Source organism: Salvelinus fontinalis, chromosome 2 (genome assembly GCF_029448725.1).
Source record: "Salvelinus fontinalis isolate EN_2023a chromosome 2, ASM2944872v1, whole genome shotgun sequence".
NCBI lineage: Eukaryota > Metazoa > Chordata > Actinopteri > Salmoniformes > Salmonidae > Salvelinus > Salvelinus fontinalis.
In genome coordinates, this window is record NC_074666.1 from 79,468,357 (window position 1) to 79,490,583 (window position 22,227).

General features: G+C 44.0%; 1 protein-coding gene across 2 annotated transcripts in view; it reads right to left on the minus strand.

Annotated features, from left to right (window-relative positions):
- The window catches only part of LOC129827960 (potassium channel subfamily T member 2-like), an 85,113-nt gene that overhangs the window by 52,870 nt on the left and 10,016 nt on the right, over positions 1-22,227 (minus strand). For both annotated transcript variants that reach the window (XM_055889286.1, XM_055889278.1), the window contains 5 exons: positions 7,252-7,331; positions 6,669-6,771; positions 5,667-5,723; positions 3,900-3,948; positions 3,419-3,478 (listed from right to left, as the gene is read on the minus strand). In XM_055889286.1, the coding sequence (XP_055745261.1) occupies positions 3,419-3,478; positions 3,900-3,948; positions 5,667-5,723; positions 6,669-6,771; positions 7,252-7,331 (349 nt within the window). The remainder of the gene's footprint in view (positions 1-3,418; positions 3,479-3,899; positions 3,949-5,666; positions 5,724-6,668; positions 6,772-7,251; positions 7,332-22,227) is intronic.

Below are 22,227 nucleotides of genomic sequence, written 5' to 3' on the forward strand. Positions count from 1 at the left end.
GCTCCTCAAATACAGGGTCGGCCCGAGCCTTTTGGGGGTCTGAAGCGCGATTTGGTTGCCCCCCCCCCCCCACCACCTCGTGGGCATTTTAGTGGCCCCCCTCTTGACAGCCCCCCCTCTTGAATTTAAGTTTTAAAGTTAATTTCCTACAATTAAACACATTTTGACAGGGTGAGTAGATAAAATTGTGCAGTTTTAAAGCAAGCTTTCTGTAATTCTACATATTTTGCCATGGCGCGGAGAGAAGTTTAACAATTTTTATAACACATTTCATGCAATCCTATACATGTCAATGATATCTGAGTGAAAGTGACCAACAAAATCAATGGGGGCCTCTTGGAGGTCAGGGCCACTGGGCACATGCCCTGCGTGCTTGGTCGGTATTCGGCCATGATTATGCCTACTACAAGTTTAGATAGCTTGTCACGTTCCTGACCTATTTCTGTTAGTTTGTTGTATGTGTTAGTTGGTCAGGATGTGAGTTTGGGTGGGCATTCTATGTTTTCTGTTTCTATGTTGGTTTATGGGTTGCCTGGTATGGCTCTTAATTAGAGGCAGGTGTTTGGCGTTCCTTTAATTAAGAGTCATATTTAGGTAGGTTGTCTCACAGTGTTCGTGGTGGGTGGTTGTCTCCTGTGTCAGTGTTTGTCGCACCATACGGGACTGTTTCGGTTTGTTTGTTCATCATCATTTATGTGTAGGCTTTTTCCCCTGTTCGTGCGTTCTCGTGTGTTATGTGAGTCCGTCGTCCAGATCTGTCTACACCGTTTGTTATTTTGTTAGTTTAGTCAAGTTCGTGTTTTCGTGTTGTTCTTTAATAAATCATGTCTTCAAACTCCGCTGCATTTTGGTTCCCTCACTACTCCTCCTTTTCGGTTGAAGAGGAGGAGGACCGCCGTTACATAGCTGGCTAGACTAACTTACCAATCTAACAATCGTTAGCTGACCTGGTGAATTGAGTGACAGTCAGTGACTGACATAACAATAGAAAAACTGCTGATACACAACCACATTTTAATATTGAACCTTGGTTATTCTACTATTCTAACTCTCAACAGTAAGTTGAGACCCCGACTGAGTCCCACCCCCCCAAAACAAATGTGGGTACCGGGGGCCCTAAGCAACCGCTTACGTCACTTATGCCTGGAGACGGCCCTGCTCAGATATATGCTTCATCTAGACTGTATATCAAAGGATATCTCAAAGGATCAAATGATGAGATATAAAGTACATTCCCCCAGGACATGTCACATGTTGCTACATAGACATACACAGACTGAGGCTTGTTGTTTTGTGGGGCACCAAAATAGCTATCCATCTCCAGCAGTGTCTGTGAAGGGACTCCGTTTCTGTAATCTCAACACTAAAACACTGTAGAACTCCCAGTAAAATACAGTACATGTGTTTTACAGCATTAATGCTGTAGATAGCACTATATTATGGTAAAATGCTGAAAAATAATCTATCAATCAATCAAGTTTATTTAAAAAGCCCTTTTTACATCAGCCGATGTCACAAAGTGCTATACAGAAACCTAGTCTAAAACCCCAAACAGCAAGCAATGCAGATGTAGAAGCTATGAGGGGTGGCCAGTCCTCTTCTGGCTGTGCCGGGTGGAGATTATAACAGTACATGGCCAAGATGTTCAAACGTTCATAGATGACCAGCAGGGTCAAATAACAATAATCACAGTGGTTGTAGAGGGTGCAACAGATCAGCACCTCAGGAGTGAATGTCAGTTGCCTTTTCATAGCCGATCATTCAGAGTTAGAGACAGCAGGTGCGGTAGAGAGAGAGAGTCGAAAACAGCAGGTCCGGGACAAGGTAGCACGTCCAGTGAACAGGTCAAAAATGCTGTTATTGACTGTAATTGGAAGCTTCCTGTAAAAATTACTCTAACATATTGTATTTTTTTACACTAATAGCTTATGCCTACTGTAGATTCAAATGATCAGTTTCAGGCGCCAACCTGTCGGGTGAGACACATGACTATTTTAGTAAATATCTTCTTGAAGCGGCTGTGAAGTGGAAGAATATTTTCAGCAGGTTCTAGGTAGGTACCTTGACTTGTTAATAAGTATTTTTATTGATAGCCGAAGTTGAATTACTGCAATTTTTCTTAGCTAACCTAGCTAACGTTTGCTATCTATCTATCTAGCCAGCTAGTTAGCTAGCTCAAGTTGACACAACCCAGATAATAATTGTTGTGATTATAGGCTTTTAGGTACACTGCAGCCTCTGAGTGCCATAGAGAATTAACGGAGCACAGATTAGTGACTGTTATGTTTTCACCGTTACTACAGAGATAATGGTTTGTTTCTAGCAGTTCAAAAGATATTACCCATATTATTACCTGCGCAACGTTTATTATTCCTGATTGACAGGCTGAATTTTGCACATAAACCACGTCGTGGGCCGTTACACCAGTCGCCAGCCACCAAAGCGGATTCGAATGAGCACTGCACCTGTATTGTATCGAGGTGTTTGCCACTGAGCAGCTGTAACACAGTGTTGCCGGCGGTAGCTAGTAAAGTGGCCAATTTATTCTGTCGCAGGATTATATTTCAAGTGGGATAGCAGCCTACACAATAAATAACTAATATTGGTAGCCATCTAGATGTCACCTTGATACAGTCTACTCAATGGGGAGAGCATGAACGGCAACAACACAGGGACACAGTGTTCTCAGATGTCCCAACCCTGTGTGATTGGGTTCACTGGGCTCTCAATTTGAATGACCTCTAGTGAGGTAAGTACACACACACACAACACCAGCTTGATATGTCCCTTGTCACCTATCTTGTTACCCTCAGGGTAACATCCCTGGTGCTCTCTGTCTCTCATTCTATGATGTATTGTTCTATGCTTGTCCTAAGGGTGAGAAGAGCTGACCAATCAGAACTGAGGAGGATTGTTATGGAGCCCCATGATGAACACCTGATTCTGCGCTGACTTCTCTCTCCTGGATGCTCTACTGTCCAAACTGTCCCGTTGTGTGTTTCACCTCCTCTGAACACCCTTACCCCAAATAGAGTCGCCCCTGATCATAGGTCAAGGATTGTACCCAATCCCAATTTGAACTTCCTCTCTCTCTTAGTCTCTGTCTCCCCATACCCCCCACACACAGGCAAACAATATTGTTTAAAAATTTGTGTTGTAGTGTTGCTCTTATTTGGTTACATATGTGTTAACTGTTGTTACTTCTATAGTCAATTATTTTGTGTAATTTGTTGTTAATATTGTTACCAATTTAAATATATTTATTTTACGTACAAATTAATAGTTTTTCTTACATTTAGATTTCAGTGAGAATTTCACTGTATATTTACAGCATTGACAAAATTACAGTATTAAGTTGGCAACTCTGGTGCCAGTATAATTCTGTACATTTACAGGGAACAGATTTACAGTCACTCACCTTGTAGCTGAGGTACACAAGCAACATGGTCTCGAAAAAGCTGATGAAAGCTACAAGCACCTGGCGAGAGATGAAAGGAGAGAGAGAGAGAAAGAGAGAGAGAAAGATTGGAGTAGTAACAGCAATAGAGAGTGAGAGAGACAGAGAGTGGGTGGAATCATCATTTTGATGATTGAACTCCATCAATAAGAAGTTAAAGTGAAGCAATAAACCAGAGAGAGTGTGTGTGTGTGTGTGTGTCTGTGTGTGTGTGCTCGCATGTCTGTGTGTGTGTGTGTGTGCATGCGTGCGTGTGTGCGTGTGTGTGTGTGTGCTCGCATGTTTGTGTGTGTGTGTGTGTGTGTGCGTGCGTGCGTGCGTGCGTGCGTGTGTGTGTGTGTGTGTGTGCGTGCGTGCCTGTCTGCGTGCGTGCGTGCGCGTGTGTGTGTGTGTGTGCGTGCAGACAGCCTTGTTAATATGACAGTTCAACATTGTGTCTGACCTGTAGAGCCCACAGAGGCAGAGGCCTATTCACCCAGATGATAAGAGACCTGCAGACACAGAACAAAGAGAGCACATCATACATGACACAGAGGGAGGAGAGGAAAGAAGGGAGAGGAAAAAGGAAAGGAAGAGGGAGAAGAAAAGAAAATGGAGATGTAACTGGGGCAAATATTAAAATAACTCCCTTTCAAATATGATCAATCCAACGACATAACGCCTCTTGTAATTATGTTGTTCACAAGCGAGTGGTTGTGAACTACAGCTGCCAGACTTCCTCTGTGAAAATGCATCACAATCAATTTTCGCAGATAACACAAATGCAGATTTACAGCTTTTTTGTGAGAAAGAGGCTCTATCCAGAGGCCTCTCGGGGCTTATCATGGCTGCCTGAGTGCTGCCTTCTGAGTCTGCTGCCTGGAGTGTGTGTGTGTCCTCTTAGTCTGCTGCCTGGAGTGTGTGTGTGTCCTCTTAGTGTGCTGTCTGGAGTGTGTGTGTGTCCTCTTAGTGTGCTGTCTGGAGTGTGTGTGTGTGTCCTCTTAGTGTGCTGTCTGGAGTGTGTGTGTGTGTCCTCTTAGTGTGCTGTCTGGAGTGTGTGTGTGTCCTCTTAGTGTGCTGTCTGGAGTGTGTGTGTCCTCTTAGTGTGCTGTCTGGAGTGTGTGTGTGTGTCCTCTTAGTGTGCTGTCTGGAGTGTGTGTGTGTGTCCTCTTAGTGTGCTGTCTGGAGTGTGTGTGTGTGTCCTCTTAGTGTGCTGTCTGGAGCAACGGCCAGCCAGAGTCGTTATTAAGCACACTCTGTCATACTCCTTATCCATGTATAGCCAGAGTTTACACAGTGTCACCAGCCGCCAATTAAATAAATGTCCCTGAGCAGGACTGGAGGCAGAGCCCAAGGACCCAGTCACATCTGGGACATACTCAGTCAGTTGGACGGTCGGTTTGTTGGTCACTTACTCACTCGCTCACTCACTCACCCGTGCCTTTGAATCTCAGTCCACACCGCTGGACATTCCACTCCTAGTAAGTACATTTTGGATGAGTGCAAACTAAGTTCACTTTTAAGTGCAAATCATCAGTCCCAAGACTCCTAATTCAAATAGTTTCTGTTTACTTCCCCTTCAGGCTCTCTAGTGCACACACTCACAGCAGCCCCAAGACATTTCCTGTATCAGTCTTTGACTCGTTTACAGACAGCAGCTGCTAATTAGGTTATATGGACACTACATACAGTACATATTATGTTGGCATGAAATCAATACAGGTAACATTGTGACAAACGAATGTGCTACTGCAATAATGTAATGTTTGCAGGTTGGCATTTATTGTCATGAATCTTGCCCTGGAGGCAGAATGGTCACTAGCTGGCACAGCCACAAAGTCATCAAAACCTAACCCTAAACTTAACCACACTGCTAACCCTAATGCCTAACCATAACTTTAAATTAAGACAAAAAGCACATTTTTGTTTTCATACATTTTTAGGATATAGCCAATTTTTTCTGTGCAGTTGACCCATCTAGCGGAAATAGCTCAGTTCTGCCTCCAGGGCAAGAGTCATGACAATAAACGTCAACTTGCATAATGTACCATGTCTACATCTCCAACCTCTCTATTACTCACAGTGTCATTAACTGTCTGTTGTACATGGTCTCATTACAGTGCTCGGTAGTGGACACAGGATGAACATCTCTGTGACCCTCTGTATTAGACTCCCAGACCAGTCTTGGCTGCTCATTAAAGATGAATAGGACATAAACATGTAAACTTACCAGTCAAACTGGGTCCTGCTGGGGTGGACCGATGCATTCTGTTTGGAACAGTCCAGACTACAGGGGGAAACATGCACAACAAGAGGACTGAAACGTGTCATGTTTGGAACAGTCCAGACTACAGGGGGAAACATGCACAACAAGAGGACTGAAACGTGTCATGTTTGGAACAGTCCAGACTACAGGGGGAAACATGCACAACAAGAGGACTGAAACGTGTCATGTTTGGAACAGTCCAGACTACAGGGGGAAACAACACCTGTGTTCCTCAACCCCATCCTATATGACCTCAAATTTCTCTCTCTCTGTTTCCTCCAGAATTGTAACACCGGTGTTCTCAACATTACCCATTTCTCTAGCCCCTACTCTTTCCCTTTCCACTGTCCTTCCCTACATCTGGTCTCAATCTCCCAGCCCCTGGCCAAGCGAAACTACCTTAAACCTTTACATCTCATCTTTACATATCCCTCTTGCTCCATGGTAAGTACTGACTGACCACTCTCCACCAATACTCCTCACATCCTCTCCACCAATACTCCTCACTTCCTCTCCACCAATACTCCTCACTTCCTCTCCACCAATACTCCTAACTCCCTCTCCACCAATACTCCTAACTCCCTCTCCACCAATACTCCCAACTCCCTCTCCAACAATACTCCTCACCCCCTCTTCACTGATACTCCTCACTTCCTCTCTACTGATACTCCTCACTCCCTCTCCACTGATACTCTTCACTCACTCTCCACCAATACTCCTCACTCCGTCTCCACTGATACTCTTCACTCACTCTCCACCAATACTCCTCACTCCCTCTCCACCAATTGCTCCTCACTCCCTCTCCACTGATACTCCTCACTCCCTCTCCCCCAATACTCCCCACTTCCTCTTCACCAATACTCCTCACTCCCTCTCCACCAATACTCCCCACTCCCTCTCCACCAATACTCCTCACTCCCTCTCCAATACTAAAGCCACTCTTATTTACCCCCCCCCCTTCCTCACCAGTCCTGTCTCTCCTCCTGTGGGTCGTCCAGTAGGACTCTGACCATGTAGAGGAGACAGCTCAATACTTTCAGAGAGAAGTTGAACAGCCTCACCCTCAGACCTGCAGCACATAAACCAACCACAGCAAGTAAAGGACTAAATCAATAAAGTCAATGAATTAATCAATTAAACATAATACATTATCATCAATCAATGGCTGTGTTTACACAGGCAGCCCAATTCTGATCTTTTGCCACTAATTGGTCTTTTGAACAATCCGATCAGATCTTTTGCCAATAATTGGGTAAAAGATCAGAATTGGGCTGCCAGTGTAAACACAGCCATTAGGTTATTGAGAACATTAATGGGACACAGTGGACATTGATAGGACATACAGAGCATATAGACATACAGGAATATACCTAGAGCAAGAGGACAACACGTCACACACAGTCAAAACCACTTAGGGAACACCACCGACAGAGCACTTAACGAAGCAACCAATCATGTGAAGGAACACCTAAACAGAAAGGAATATGTAATGACAGCCAGTCTATAGGACAATAAGTAGGAACTCCCTGTCTGAACATTAACAACTCACTGGATCTTTGGTTTTTGATGAAGAACAGCTTGAGGCGCTCCTTGAAAGTGTTTTCATTCACATAGAATTCTACCTGCACCCTGAGAGAGGGAGGGATGGAGAGAGGGAGGGATAGAGAGAGGGAGAGATGGATGGAGAATGACCAGTGAAGAGGAAGATGGGTAACAGGTGAATACCAAAGTAAAGGGAGGGGGAGTAGTGGAGATTGAGGGAGAGGTAGATAGAAATGGGAAAATAAAAGGAAAGAAATGAGACAACAGAGAGCGAGAATGGAAAAGAGGAGAGTGGAGTGAGAGAATAGAGGTGGAGAGAGAGACACACAGAGAGAGGTGATAATGGTTATAGGAATAGCAGAAATAAGTTGGGGAATAAATAACAGTGTGGTTAGGTTATATTAAAAACGGGAGGAAATGATGTCGCTGTGTGTCTTCCCCAGTCAGTCAGCCTGACGTGGCAGCTGCAGTCAGCCTCATTATCTCTGCTGATTAAATATAGAGCAACAAATGACTTCCCTCTGTTCTGCTGAATATGAAGAGTCCATAATTACTGCTCTCTCCTCCCTCACCCCCCTCAGTCCCTACTGCCAGACAGACCACATAGTACACACACAGCCAACACCTGAAATGCACACCTCCATATGCCATTAAGATCCTATATCGGTATATGGACACATACAGTTCACACATGCACACAGGAAGGAACTCAGTCACATGGGATAACATGCAAAACAAACACAAGAGTAGTGAGTGCACTCCATGGAAGCATGCATATGAACACACACACACACACGAATTTGCGCACGCACGCAGTCTGGCATGCACGCACACATACACACTGTCATCAAGAAATCTAATTTCCTGGTAGACCCCCTCATGAGAGATTGGCCACTTCTTCTGTTCTTCCATCGTACAGAAAGTGGCGTAGAGGAAGGCAGCGCTGGATGACCCAGACACAGGATGAAAACAGAAGCCCAGCACACACAGGTGCTCTGCCACATGTACACAGATGAAACTGAAAGGTCACAATCTAATCTCCTTACTGGTGGGAGTCTTCACAGGGTTTTAATACTGTAGATGAAAACCAGGACCCCACATAGTGGTCCCTCAGTCAGTCAGTCAGTCAGTCAGTCAGTCAGTCAGGCACGCACGCACGCACGCACGCACGCACGCACGCACGCACGCACGCACACACACACACCCCGTTAGCAACCATACACTCTTAGCACATAGGAAACGTTGCTCTTTGTTGCTATGGTGATGGAACATCTTTCTCTCTGTTGATATTTCTCTCAGACACGCGCGTTTGCACACACACACTGTAGATCTGTCAGCCAACTCTTTGTATACATGAACATGTTGGATAAAATGTGAAAAAAAACACCAAGGAGAGTAAAATGCACCATTGGGTAAGAAACGTATTTGCAACCGAATGCAGTGAGAAAACTTTACACAATGCACTTCCCATTAAAGTGGCAGTAGGGCGGCTAAAGAGATTGATTACTCCTATCTGCAAACAACCATTACCATTAAACACCCATGTCCCATAACATATTTACTGTAGGCTCTACCCTTCATTAACATCTGGCTTTAAAGTGCACATAATTGCCTGCTATACCACAATATCTGTAAATAGGTAACAGAGTCAATAACAGTTAAAAAATACGGCTTGAACTGGGTCCGTACTAATTCCTACATTTGCACTGATAAGATCAAAGCATTAGCTCTAGAAAATGTTCCACTTTGTAATGGAACAGTCCTCTACACAGTCAGTACTAAGAAGCACAATCTGGAACTTTCTATACAGCATCAGCCTCTAAATTAAATTGAGATAAACAAGGTAAAAATGGTGAGTGCTCTGCTTTCTGGCACCTGTCCCTGTTTTCCACACATGAATCTGTTTTACTTACAACTAAACCCTATCAGGCTCTTCCTCCTACCTCCCTTCTCCCATCCCCCTCATACCTCCTACCTTCCCATTCCCCTCTTCCTCCTACCTTCCCTCTCCCATTCCCCTCTTCCTCCTACCTCCCCTCTCCCATCCCCCACTTCCTTCTACCTCCCCTCTCCCATCCCCCACTTCCTCCTACCTCCCCTCTCCCATCCCCCACTTCCTCCTACCTCCCCTCTCCCATCCCCCACTTCCTCCTACCTCCCCTCTCCCATCCCCCACTTCCTCCTACCTCCCCTCTCCCATCCCTCACTTCCTCCTACCTCCCCTCTCCTATCCCACACTTCCTCCTACCTCCCCTCTCCCATCCCCCACTTCCTCCTACCTCCCCTCTCCCATCCCCCTCTCCCTCCTACATTCCCTCTCCCATCCCCCTCATACCTTCCCTCTCCCATCCCCCACCTCCTCCTACCTTCCCTCTCCCATCTCCCTCCTCCTACCTTCCCTCTCCCCTCCCCCTCTTCCTCCTACCTTCCCTCTCCCACCCCCCTCTTCCTCCTATCTTCCCTCTCCCATCCCCCTCCTCCTCCTACCTTCAGTCTGCTGTTAATGACCCATCTCTTATTCATTACATCATCCTGCCTCTTCCCACTATTGTTATTTCCTTTCTCTACACACTAAAGGTGATCACCCTTTCAGCCATCCAACCATCCATATCTCTATTTATGAGTCTCTTTATAGTCCCTCCAACTCTGAAAGAAGCCATGGCAACTTTCCACAGCAACGAACAAATCATTTGAGAAGTCACTCTGCTCCTGATGTGCTTCTAAGAGGCAGCTTTTAGACTTGAGGGGGCCACAGAAGAGAAGAAGTAAAGTGGAAATATAGCCGTGGGATAGATTATAGTGTGATTTGTTATCTAAAGGAGGGAAACAAGAAAAACACATTAAAAACTCACGAAGAACTGTCACGCCCTGGCTTAGTATTCTTTGTTTTCTTTATTATTTTAGTTAGGTCAGGGTGTGACATGGGGAATGTTTGTGTTTTGTCGGTTTTGGGTGGTTATATGGTAAAGGGGGTGTTGGGTGTAGTGTATGGGTTTGTGTTGAGTGAATGTGTCTAGCTGTGTCTATGGTTGAGTGTGGGTTCTAGGAAGGTCTATGGTTGCCTGAATTGGGTCTCAATTAGAGACAGCTGGTTATTGTTGTCTCTGATTGGGAGCCATATTTAAGGCAACCATAGGCTTTAGCTGTTTGTGGGGAATTGTCTATGTCTAAGTGTTTAGTGTCAGCACTTATGTTTGTATAGCTTCACGGTCGTCTGTTTTGTTGTTTTGTATAGTGTTCGTTTCGTTTTTCGCCTTCTTCCTTTAAATAAAGAAGATGTACTTTCCACGCGCTGCGCCTTGGTCCTCAGTCTATCCAGAAGACGATCGTGACAAGAACATTATTTCAAAGCCAAAGAAGAACAAACCCAACAATAACACATCGCTCCTAGCAATAACCCGGCTACTTCTCCCAAAAAGCTTTACTCATTATGTAAGAGTAGATAATTGCTCAAAATAATTGCTTTGGTAGATTCAATCTTTAAATTGTATTAGTGGAAAAAGGGCAAATATTGCTTCAAACAAAGAAACATGTCTGCAACGCTCGTCTTTAGGTGGAAGAGAGGAGGACCAAGGCGCAGCGTGGTGAATGTTCATGATGTTGAATTTTAATGAATTATCCAACTAAACAGAACACTGACAAAATACAAAATGACGTGAACAGACCTGAACTTGAGAACATAAAACATGAACGCACGAACAGGAACGAACGAACGAACGAAACGAAACAGTACCGTGTGGCGAACAAACACAGACACAGCAACAATCACCCACAAACAAACAGTGAGAACAGCCTACCTTAATATGGTTCTCAATCAGAGGAAACGTAAAACACCTGCCCCTGATTGAGAACCATATCAGGCTAATACAATGAACCCAACATAGAAACACATAACATAGAATGCCCACCCAGCTCACGTCCTGACCAACTAAACAATACTTAACAAAGGAAATAAGTTCAGAATTGTGACAATGTCAGATAGAACCAGAGATAAGGTTGATTATTATTGATGATTGATTATTTTGTTCTTTAAATACACCATCTATAAGATTTAATGTGGTTCAACGGTCATTAATTAAACATATTTTTAAACAACAAAAATATTTGTTTACCGACTAAAATTACAAAAACCTAGTGCAAAGAACTTAGAACAACTTGGAACAGCTGTTGTAACAACTGTTGATTTACAAATGGTTGTAGTGATACAATGAGATGGATTGATAAACAATGGATAGAGTAATACAACCTTGGATTGTGGGTTATGATAGGGTAAAACAGACACTTGTACTACGACGGGGAATATCATTCATAACAATCAATCAAATGATGACGTTGATCTCATGGATCAAGTCCTTGCATCCATAGCTCTACGAATTTGAAAATATTTACATTAACCGTGACCCATCCTTCAGCTTACCAAAGACAGAGGCTCAGGCTATTGAAATCCCTGATTGTGCCTTTAATGTTTTTGAGCGCTGAGTGAAACAATGGTGGTGTGTGAGGTGTGACAGTCACCAGGTGACACGCGACAGACTAACCTGCCCTCGAGAAGACAACCGTTGGGAAACAGAACAAACAGAACAAACAGTTTGAAGCTTTTACTATCAGTTCAAGTGCAATTTATCAAACTATTTATTCCTTTCTATAATAAAGGATTCATGGCGATTTAAACCACAGGTCTTCCCTGACGGTAATAAAAAGTAACAAACTACTAAAAAAACGTCCCCTGCTAGATAAAAGACAACAGCGAGAAAAGGCCAGGGTTCATCTAATGGTGAGCCATGCAAAACTAGGCCTGAGGGAAGACATTTGCATTTATGAGAGCATATGAGAAAGTGTGAGAGAGGGAAAGAAGAGAGAGAAAAAGAGAGAGAGAGAAAAAAAAAGAGAGAGAGAGAGAGAGAGAGAAGATCTCTAAGATCTTTGTCTCCTACTAGTTTCCCTCCCTGTGTCTAATGGCACAGCACTGACCTGAGTGAGCAGCAGAGACAACAGACCTCACACTGACCATCCCCATCACAGCACTGACCTGAGTGAGCACCAGAGAGACAACAGACCTCACACTGACCATCCCCATCACAGCACTGACCTGAGTGAGCACCAGAGAGACAACAGACCTCACACTGACCATCCCCATCACAGCACTGACCTGAGTGAGCACCAGAGACAACAGACCTCACACTGACCATCCCCATCACAGCACTGACCTGAGTGAGCAGCAGAGAGACAACAGACCTCACACTGACCATCCCCATCACAGCACTACTGACCCATCACAACCTTTATACAGCAGTTAATACAATACATAGAAAATCAAACTTTATTTGTCAAATGCGCCGAATACAAGTGTAGACCTTAGCGTGAAATGCTTACTTACAAGCCCTTAACCAACAGCGCAGTTCAAGAAGAGTTAAGAAAATATTTACCAAATAAACGAAAGCAAAAAAATAGTAAAAATAACACAATAACAATAACGAGGCAATATACAGGGGGTACCGGTATCGAGTCAGTGTGTGGGGTACAGGTTAGTTGAGGTAATTTGTACATGTAGTTAGGGGTGAAGTGACTATGCATACATAATAAACAGCGAGTAGCAGCAGTGTAAATACAAATGGAGGGGTGTCAATGTAAATAGTCCGGTGGCCATTTGATGAATTGTTCAGCAGTCTTATGGCTTGTGGGTAGAAGCTGTTAAGAAGCCTTTTGGTCCTAGACTTGGCGCTCCGGTACCACTTGCCGTGCGGTAGCAGAGAAAACAGTCTATGACTTGGGTGACGGGAGTCTCTGACAATTGACTGGAGTCTCTGACACCGCCTATTATATAGGTCCTAGATGGCAGGAAGCTTGGCGCCAGTGATGTACTGGGCCGTACGCACTACCCTCTGTAGTGCCTTACGGTCAGATGCCGAGCAGTTGCCGTACCAGGCCCTGATGCAACCGGTCAGGATGCTCTCGTTGGTGCAGCTGTAGAACTTTCTGAGGATCTAGGGACCCATGCCAAATCTTTTCAGTCTCCTGAGGGGGAAAAGGTTTTGTTGTGGCTTCTTCACGACTGTTTTGGTGTGCTTGGACCATGTTAGTTTGTTGGTGATGTGGACGCCAACGAACTTGAAACTCTCGACCCGATCCACTACAGCCCCGTCGATGTTAATGGGGGCCTGTTCGGCCCGCCTTTTCCTGTAGTCCACGATCAGCTCCTTTGTCTTGCTCACATTGAGGGAGAGGTTGTTGTCCTGGCATCACACTGCCAGTATTCTGACCTCCTCCCTATAGGCTCTCATCATTGTCGGTGATCAGGCCTACCACTGTTGTGTAGTCAGCAAATGTAATGATGGTGTTGGAGTCGTGCTCGGCCACACAGTCGTGGGTGAACAGGGAGTACAGGAGGGGACTAAGTACATACCCCTGAGGGGCCCCAGTGTTGAGGATCAGCGTGGCAGACATGTTGTTGCCTACCCTTACCACCTGGGTGCGGCCTGTCAGGAGGTCCAGGATCCAGTTGCAGAGGGAGGTGTTAAGTCCCAGTGTCCTTAGCTTAGTGATGAGCTTCGTGGGCACTATGGTGTTGAACGCTGAGTTGTAGTCAATGAACAGCATTATCACATAGGTGTTTCTTTTGTCCAGGTGGGAAAAGGCAGTGTTGAGAGCGATTGACATTGCGTAATCTGTGGATCTGTTGGGGCGGTATGCAAGTTGGAGTGGTTCTAGGGTATCCGGGACGATGCTGTTGATGTGAGCCATGACCAGCCTTTCATGGCTACCGATGTGAGTGCTACGGGGCGGTAATCATTTAGGCAGATTCCCTTTGATTCCTTGGGCACAGAGACTAAGGTGGTCTGCTTGAAACATGTAGGTATTACAGACTCGGTCAGGTAGAGGTTGAAAATGTCAGTGAAGACACTTGCCTCTTGGTAATCCGTCTGGCCCCGCGGCTTTGTGAATGTTGACGTGTTTAAAGGTCTTGCTGACATCGGCTACCGAGAGCATAATCACACAGTCATCCAGAACAGCTGGTGCTCTCGTGCATGCTTCAGTGTTGCTTGCCACGAAGCGAGCATAAAAGGCCTTTAGCTCGTCTGGTAGGCTCGCGTCACTGGGCAGCTTGTGTCTCGGTTTCCCTTTGTAGTCCGTAATAGTTTTCAAGCCCTGCCACATCCGACGAGTGTCAGAGCAGGTGTAATAGGATTCAATCTTAATCCTGTATTGACGCTTTGCTTGTTTGATGGTTCGTCTGAGGGCATAGCGGGATTTATTATAAACATCCGGATTTCGGTCGCAGAAAGCAGCAGCTCTAGCCTTTAGCTCAATGCGGATATTGCCTGTAATCCATGGCTTCTGGTTGGGATATGTACGTATGGTCACTGTGGGGATGACATGGTCGGTGCGCTTAATGATGAAGCCGATGACTGAGGTGGTATACTCCTCAATGCCATTGCATGAATCCTGGAACATTTCCAAAAGATGCTAGCAAAACAGTCCTGTAGTGTAGCATCCGCGTCATCTGACCACTTCCGTATTGAGCAAGTCACTGGTACTTCCTGCTTTAGTTTTTGCTTGTAAGCAGGAATCTCAAGGCCATCAGACTGTTAAACAGCCACCACTAACATTTAGTGGCCGCTGCCAACATACTGTGTAACGGCAGTCTAAGTCGTCCTCCTCCTCAGACGAGGAGAGGCGAGAAGGATCTGAGGACCAATGTGCAGCTTGGTAATTTTCCATGATTTAATTAACACAAAACAAGACACTATACAAAATGACAAAACAAACTAACCGTCACAGTCCTAGCTGGTGCAGACAAAACACAAAGACAGGAAACAACCACCCACAATCCCCAACACAAAACAAGCCACCTATATATGATTCTCAATCAGGGACAACGATTGACAGCTGTCTCTGATTGAGAACCATATTAGGCTGAACACAGAAACAGACGAACTAGACACACAACATAGAATTCCCACCCAGCTCACGTCCTGACCAACACTAAACAAGCAAAACACATAAGAACTCTGGTCAGGACGTTACATACTGACTCAACTCCAGCCACTTTAATAATGGGAATTGATGGAAATTATGTAAAAATGTACCACTAGCCACTTTAAACAATGCCACTTAATATAATGTTTACATACCCTACATTACTCATCTCATATGTATATGTATATACTGTACTCTATATAATCTACTGCATCTTGCCATCTTTATGTAATACATGTATCACTAGCCACTTTAAACTATGCCACTTTATGTTTACATACCCTACATTACTCATCTCATATGTATATACTGTACTCTATACCATCTACTGCATCTTGCCTATGCCGTTCTGTACCATCACTCATTCATATATCTTTATGTACATATTCTTTATCCCTTTACACTTGTGTGTATAAGGTAGTAGTTGTGGAATTGTTAGGTTAGATTACTTGTTGGTTATTACTGCATTGTCGGAACTAGAAGCACAAGCATTTCGCTACACTCGCATTAACATCTGCTAACCATGTGTATGTGACAAATACAATTCGATTTGATTTAGAATTATGGTCAGATTTGACAAATGGAGGGCGGGGGAGAGCTGTGTATGCGTCTCTGTGTGTGGCGTAAAGGTGGTCTAGAGTTTATTTTTCCTCTGGTTGCACATGTGACATGCTGGTAGAAATTTGGTAAAACTGATTTAAGTTTGCCTGCATTAAAGTCCCTGACCACTAGGAGCGCCGCTTCTGGATGAGCATTTTCTTGTTTGCTTATGGCCTTATAGAGTTGGTTGAGTGCGGTCTTAGTGCCAGCATCGGTCTGTGGTGGTAAATAGACGGCTACGAATAATATGGATGAGAACTCTCTTGGTAGATAGTGTGGTCTACAGCTTCTCATAAGATACTCTACCACAGGCGAGCAATACCTCGAGACTTCTTTAATATTAGACATTGTGCACAATACAATGGTAGAAAGAGGTAAAACGGTAGATTCAACCTTCATTTTCAACTTCCATTTGACTAACTTTGTGTCCTTCCTTGCTTTGCATAACTCCTTTTTAAATGTTCAAGGGCCTTCTTTTGATAGTAAGTATGCCGGTTCAAAAGTACATAGGAAAGAGAAAATGAAAAAAAGAGGACCCTCTCTCAAAAGATAATGCCTTTAAAAAGCTCCTACAAATCACACTGATAGTGTGCATTGACAATGACGTGCATTTGAATTCTTTAATTGAGCGACTGAGAGATTTCATTTGTCACCTTGTTCCCAATAAACATTCTGTGAGCGGAGATACGCCTGGTGTGTCCCAAGACCCACAATGCATTTATTTAGAAGAACAAAGGTGATAGATAAAGGATTAATGAGTGACTGTTTAAATCAGAGTGGGGAAGTTGAAGAGCAGTCAGAGATGACTTGGAGACACAGGAACAGGCAGACAAAGAGTGCGGCAACAATGGCAATCACACAGCCTACAAATAAGGAGAGGGGAATTGAACGGGGCGACAGGAGGCAGGGAAATTGCACACCACTATGGCAGCCTAGTCTCACTGTGTTAGGTGTGCTCCACTCTGCTTCCATCTTTGAAGGAGAGCCAGGCAGGGGCAACACGACCCTGACCCAGATACACACTGGGTATTGATAAAGGAAAGTTCAAGAAGAGGAAAAGGAGGGTTTTACATTTCTTTGCTGAAGGAAAAACCTGTTCCCCTTCCCCATAAGCTGAGAACATGTTTTTTTTCTTTATACTATTTTTATACAGAACTGAGAATGTACAGTATGTATTCACTGTAAAGAGACAGAGAACATAATTCATTGTGTTTATCAACACATTCACCAGCTGAACACAGACATGGTTATATCAACACACCACTTTAGACACAGATTCGTCATATACCCATACAATAGGTTTTATCAGAGTCTCAAGGCTCTGGCTATAACACCTCAAGATTCCCTCTCTCTCTCTCTCTCTCTCTTCCGCTCTCTCTCTCTAGGATGCGGATGTATACAGTTAGTATGCTATTGGGGAAAATAACATGAGTCGTCTTCTGCACTGTGACTGATATGAATGTATATCCTTGCTTGAGCCTCCGATGCTCACCTTTCTCCTGCCCCAGCAATCCCTTCACACACTGCACACAACAGCCTTTCACTACAACCCATTTCCAGCCAAGCTCTAATGTTAGATCTTTATTGATTAAGCCACGCCATACATCATCAGTGCAGCTGTCCTCCATGCTACCTTCCCTTCATCCCCCCATCTCAGTGAATCCTCCTCCGTCCCTGGCTGTCTCCATCACTCTCTTCTCTCACTCCGGGAACCTGTGTTTACTCACACACGGGCTCGTCTCTCTTTATCCTACTTGAATGGGGGGTTAAAAGGCTTTGAGTGATAGAACGGGATTCCAATATGTCTGCAGAAAGAATTGGGTGTCAGCTATGATAGGACACATTGGGTTTGAACTACAGTAAGTGAAGTAGGATTTACTTGGGACGATCGATTCCTATTGTAGCTAAGACCTCTATTCAGTAAAGACCCTTATTTCACCCCACCACTACCAATCACAGCAGATAAACCACTGCGACTCAACTAAATACTGTAGATGTTTTCTTATTCCAGCTACTCAGAAAGACAATGACAATCCGACCATCTGTGGCATTTTATCTACCAATCTCCTCATTCTACATGATGTATTGTACTCCCATGTGTACAGCTATTTAACATTTGATCAAATGAGAATGAATTTTATTCTATTTCATAGCCCATTTCATATTACCTCCGAGGGGACACATGCAAAGGAAAACGGGTGAAATATGAGCTGATTCATCTCTGTGCCCTCTTCTCAGTGTCTCATGGGCTGCTTGGAGCACAATACAATTCCTGCAGCGTATTACACTAATATGATTTGGTACCGGGAGAGAAGCGATCAGATGGACATGTGTTTGTGATCCCTCCACACGTGCACACACAAACACAGAGAGAAGTGATAAGATATTTTTGTGATCCCTCCACACTATAGTGGATAATTGCATTTTCCAAAATACACTTATGCAACCATACCCCATGTATAGCCTTTTTAGAAAACCAGAACTTGATATTTTAGCTTCCATTTAGCAACCAAAGCATTAGTGAGGTTGTCCACTGATGTTGGGCGATTAGGCCTGGCTTGCAGTCGGTGTTCCAATTCATCCCAAAAGGTGTTTGATGGGGTTGAGGTCAGGGCTCTGTGCAGGCCAGTCAAGTTCTTCGACATTGATCTCGACAAACCATGTCTGTGTAGACCACGCTTTGTGCACAGGGGCATTGTCATGCTGAAACAGGTAAGGGCCTTTTCTAAACTGTTGCCACAAATTTGGTAGCACAGAATCGCATAAAATGTTGTTGTATGATTAAGATTTCCCTTCACTGAAAACAGCCCCAGACCTTTATTTCGCCTCCACCAAACTTTCCAGTTGGACTTCACACTATGCATTGGGGCAGGTAGTGTTCTCCTGGCATCCGCCAAACCCAGATTCGTCAGTGTGATTCATCACTCCAGAGAACGCGTTTCCAATGCTCCAATGGTGGCGAGCTTTACACCACTCCAGCCGAAGTTTGGCATTGTGTATGGTGATCTTAGGCTTGTGTGCGGCTGCTCTGCCATGGAAACCCATTTCATGAAGCTCCCAATGAAAAGTTATTGTGTTAACGTTGCTTCCAGGGGCAGTTTGGAACTCGGTAGTGAGTGTTGCAACCGAGGACAGACGGTCTGTTCTGTGAGCTTGCATGGCCTACGACTTCACGGCTGAACCATTGTTGCTCCTAGACATTTCCACTTCACAATAACAGCACTTACAGTTGACCGGGACAGCTCTAGTAGGGCAGACATTTTATGAACTGACATGTTGGAAAGCATCCTATGCATAAATACAGTATTATTATGATACAGAGTATGGAGGCAGCCCCAACATTATACAGTATTATTATGATACAGAGTATGGAGGCAGCCCCAGCATTATACAGTATTATTATAATACAGAGTATGGAGGCAGCCCCAGCATTATACAGTATTATTATAATACAGAGTATGGAGGCAGCCCCAGTACTATACAGTATTATTATGATACAGAGTATGGAGGCAGCCCCAACATTATACAGTATTATTAGGATACAGAGTATGGAGGCAGCCCCAACATTATACAGTATTATTATAATACAGAGTATGGAGGCAGCCCCAGTATTATACACTATTATTATAATACAGAGTATGGAGGCAGCCCCAGTACTATACAGTATTATTATGATACAGAGTATGGAGGCAGCCCCAACATTATACAGTATTATTATGATACAGAGTATGGAGGCAGCCCCAACATTATACAGTATTATTATAATACAGAGTATGGAGGCAGCCCCAAACATTATACAGTATTATGATAATACAGAGTATGGAGGCAGCCCCAACATTATACAGTATTATTATAATACAGAGTATGGAGGCAGCCCCAGTACTATACAGTATTATTATAATACAGAGTATGGAGGCAGCCCCAACATTATACAGTATTATTATAATACAGAGTATGGAGGCAGCCCCAACATTATACAGTATTATTATAATACAGAGTATGGAGGCAACCCCAGCATTATACAGTATTATTATAATACAGAGTATGGAGGCAGCCCCAACATTATACAGTATTATTATAATACAGAGTATGGAGGCAGCCCCAACATTATACAGTATTAATATAATACAGGGTATGGAGGCAGCCCCAACATTATACAGTATTAATATAATACAGAGTATGGAGGCAGCCCCAACATTATACAGTATTATTATAATACAGAGTATGGAGGCAGCCCCAACATTATACAGTATTAATATAATACAGGGTATGGAGGCAGCCCCAACATTATACAGTATTAATATAATACAGGGTATGGAGGCAGCCCCAGCATTATGCAGTATTATTATAATACAGGGTATGGAGGCAGCCCCAGCATTATACAGTATTATTATAATACAGAGTATGGAGGCAGCCCCAGCATTATACAGTATAATTATGATACAGAGTATGGAGGCAGCCCCAACATTATACAGTATTTTTATGAATCAGAGTACTCCCCACTGGATGTTGAGAGGAGAGGAGAACACATAAACATATTTCATACATTAAACTGAGATCAGGTGAGGTACAATACACACTGTTCTGATACACAGCATTCCTACTAAGAGAGGGGATACGGCTATAGTATATTGTACCTAGCAGAGAGGGAGACCCAACATTACACAATATGAACCAGAGTATTCCCCACTGCATGGTGAGAGAAGAACACACCAACCAACGAGACAGGCCAGGAGTCTGCCTAGGCTCTCTACCTCCCTGCTAATTTGTTTTCTGAATGAAGGCCTGCCTCCTGCGTTCAGCCCAGGCGCCCGCCCGCCCTCTCCTCTTTGGTCTTATTAATTAGCTTGTTGGAGTTTATTTTTATCATTAAAAGTCAGGAACTGTTTAATTTGTCAAGGCTGAGCTGCCGCCAGTATCTGCCCACCGTGCCTTAGCTTTAGAGCTAAACATTGTGGATGATTCTGCCTGCCAATTAAAAACCTCAACCAAATTAATTCACATTAAAACAGTTTTTTTTGTTTACTTTGATGCTAATGTTTCCCTACTGGGTGTGTTGGAGGGTTACCCAAAACCCTTCACATCAATCAGGAAGCTCATGAGAGCTTTGTGGACTACGACACCCACAATGCCCCTCTCACTTCCACTACCTCCTCTCTCCCTGCCTCAGATCTGATCACAGACTCCATCTGTATCTCTGTATCACTCTCTTTCTACTATTCTCTCCCTCGTATCAACCATTGTGCTGCATAATTCTCTGTAATGCTGGATTCCTTATCGGAGAATCACATTAGATTAGTTAATTTACAAGATGTAAAACCCATCACAGATCTAGATACTGAGCAGCAACAGATCACTACCTCAAAGTGATCAGGGAGAAGAACACTATGAATATGAGCAGTTTCAATGGCTACTAATCATGTTCCGGTTCTTTCATCCTTGCCAAATTGAGCCTTGGAGAGAGGGCCAGAAGGAGCTGGAGCATTGGAAGAGAAAATAGCAGAGATGTGGGTCAGATTGAATGAGGGATGATGGGGGAAGAAGACAGTCAAAAAGAGATTTTGTCTTCAAGACAAAAAGCTCTCCTTTGTATGATAATACCAGACTTTGCTCCAAGCCCCACCGAGACTGGCTGCTGTGATGAGACTGTCTCATTCCACTCTAAACAATTCAGCCAAACAAGTCATATTGTGGGGGGGGATTCCTTTCCCTCTGTGTGTGTCATAAACTGTGTGTGTCTGTGTGTGTGTGTGTCATCCAACCTCAGACTGACAAGTGGGTGTTGGAGCGAAACATTGGCATTTGTATAGATTGCCATGCCATAGTGAGCGCCAAGTATGAAGGCTGCACAGACATTATTCTTGTTGTGTATAGACAACCATCAAACAAACACTTGATGAAGTATTAAGCTCTGGATTGTGTACAAATGGTCCATCAAGAGCTTGATTCAAGATCATCACTGCTTTACGAATGAAAGGAAAATATCCTTGTCACTAGACAACTCCATAACCGCTCACATGGAACAACCAATGAGGGAGCAAGTCCAGCTCCCTTCACCTGACCTATACGATGATGATAGGTCAAACAAACGAGGGAAGCAATTGTAAGGTTCACTCTGAGCTGAAAGGCAATAATCGGCAGAAAATAACAAGAGTTTACAGCTGTACTTCAAGCTGTAAACCCTTGTCTTTTGTGGTGATCATTGCATTTCAGCTCAGGATTGTCACGTTTGTTTAGAGAAGGATTGGACTAAGGTGCAGCGTGGTAAGCGTACATCATTTTATTAGATGAACACGAAACAAAAATAACAAACTACAACCGAATGTGAAGCTATATGCAGTGCAGAACGCAACTACACACAAATAAGATCCCACAAACTAAAGGTGGAAAAAAGGCTGCCTAAGTA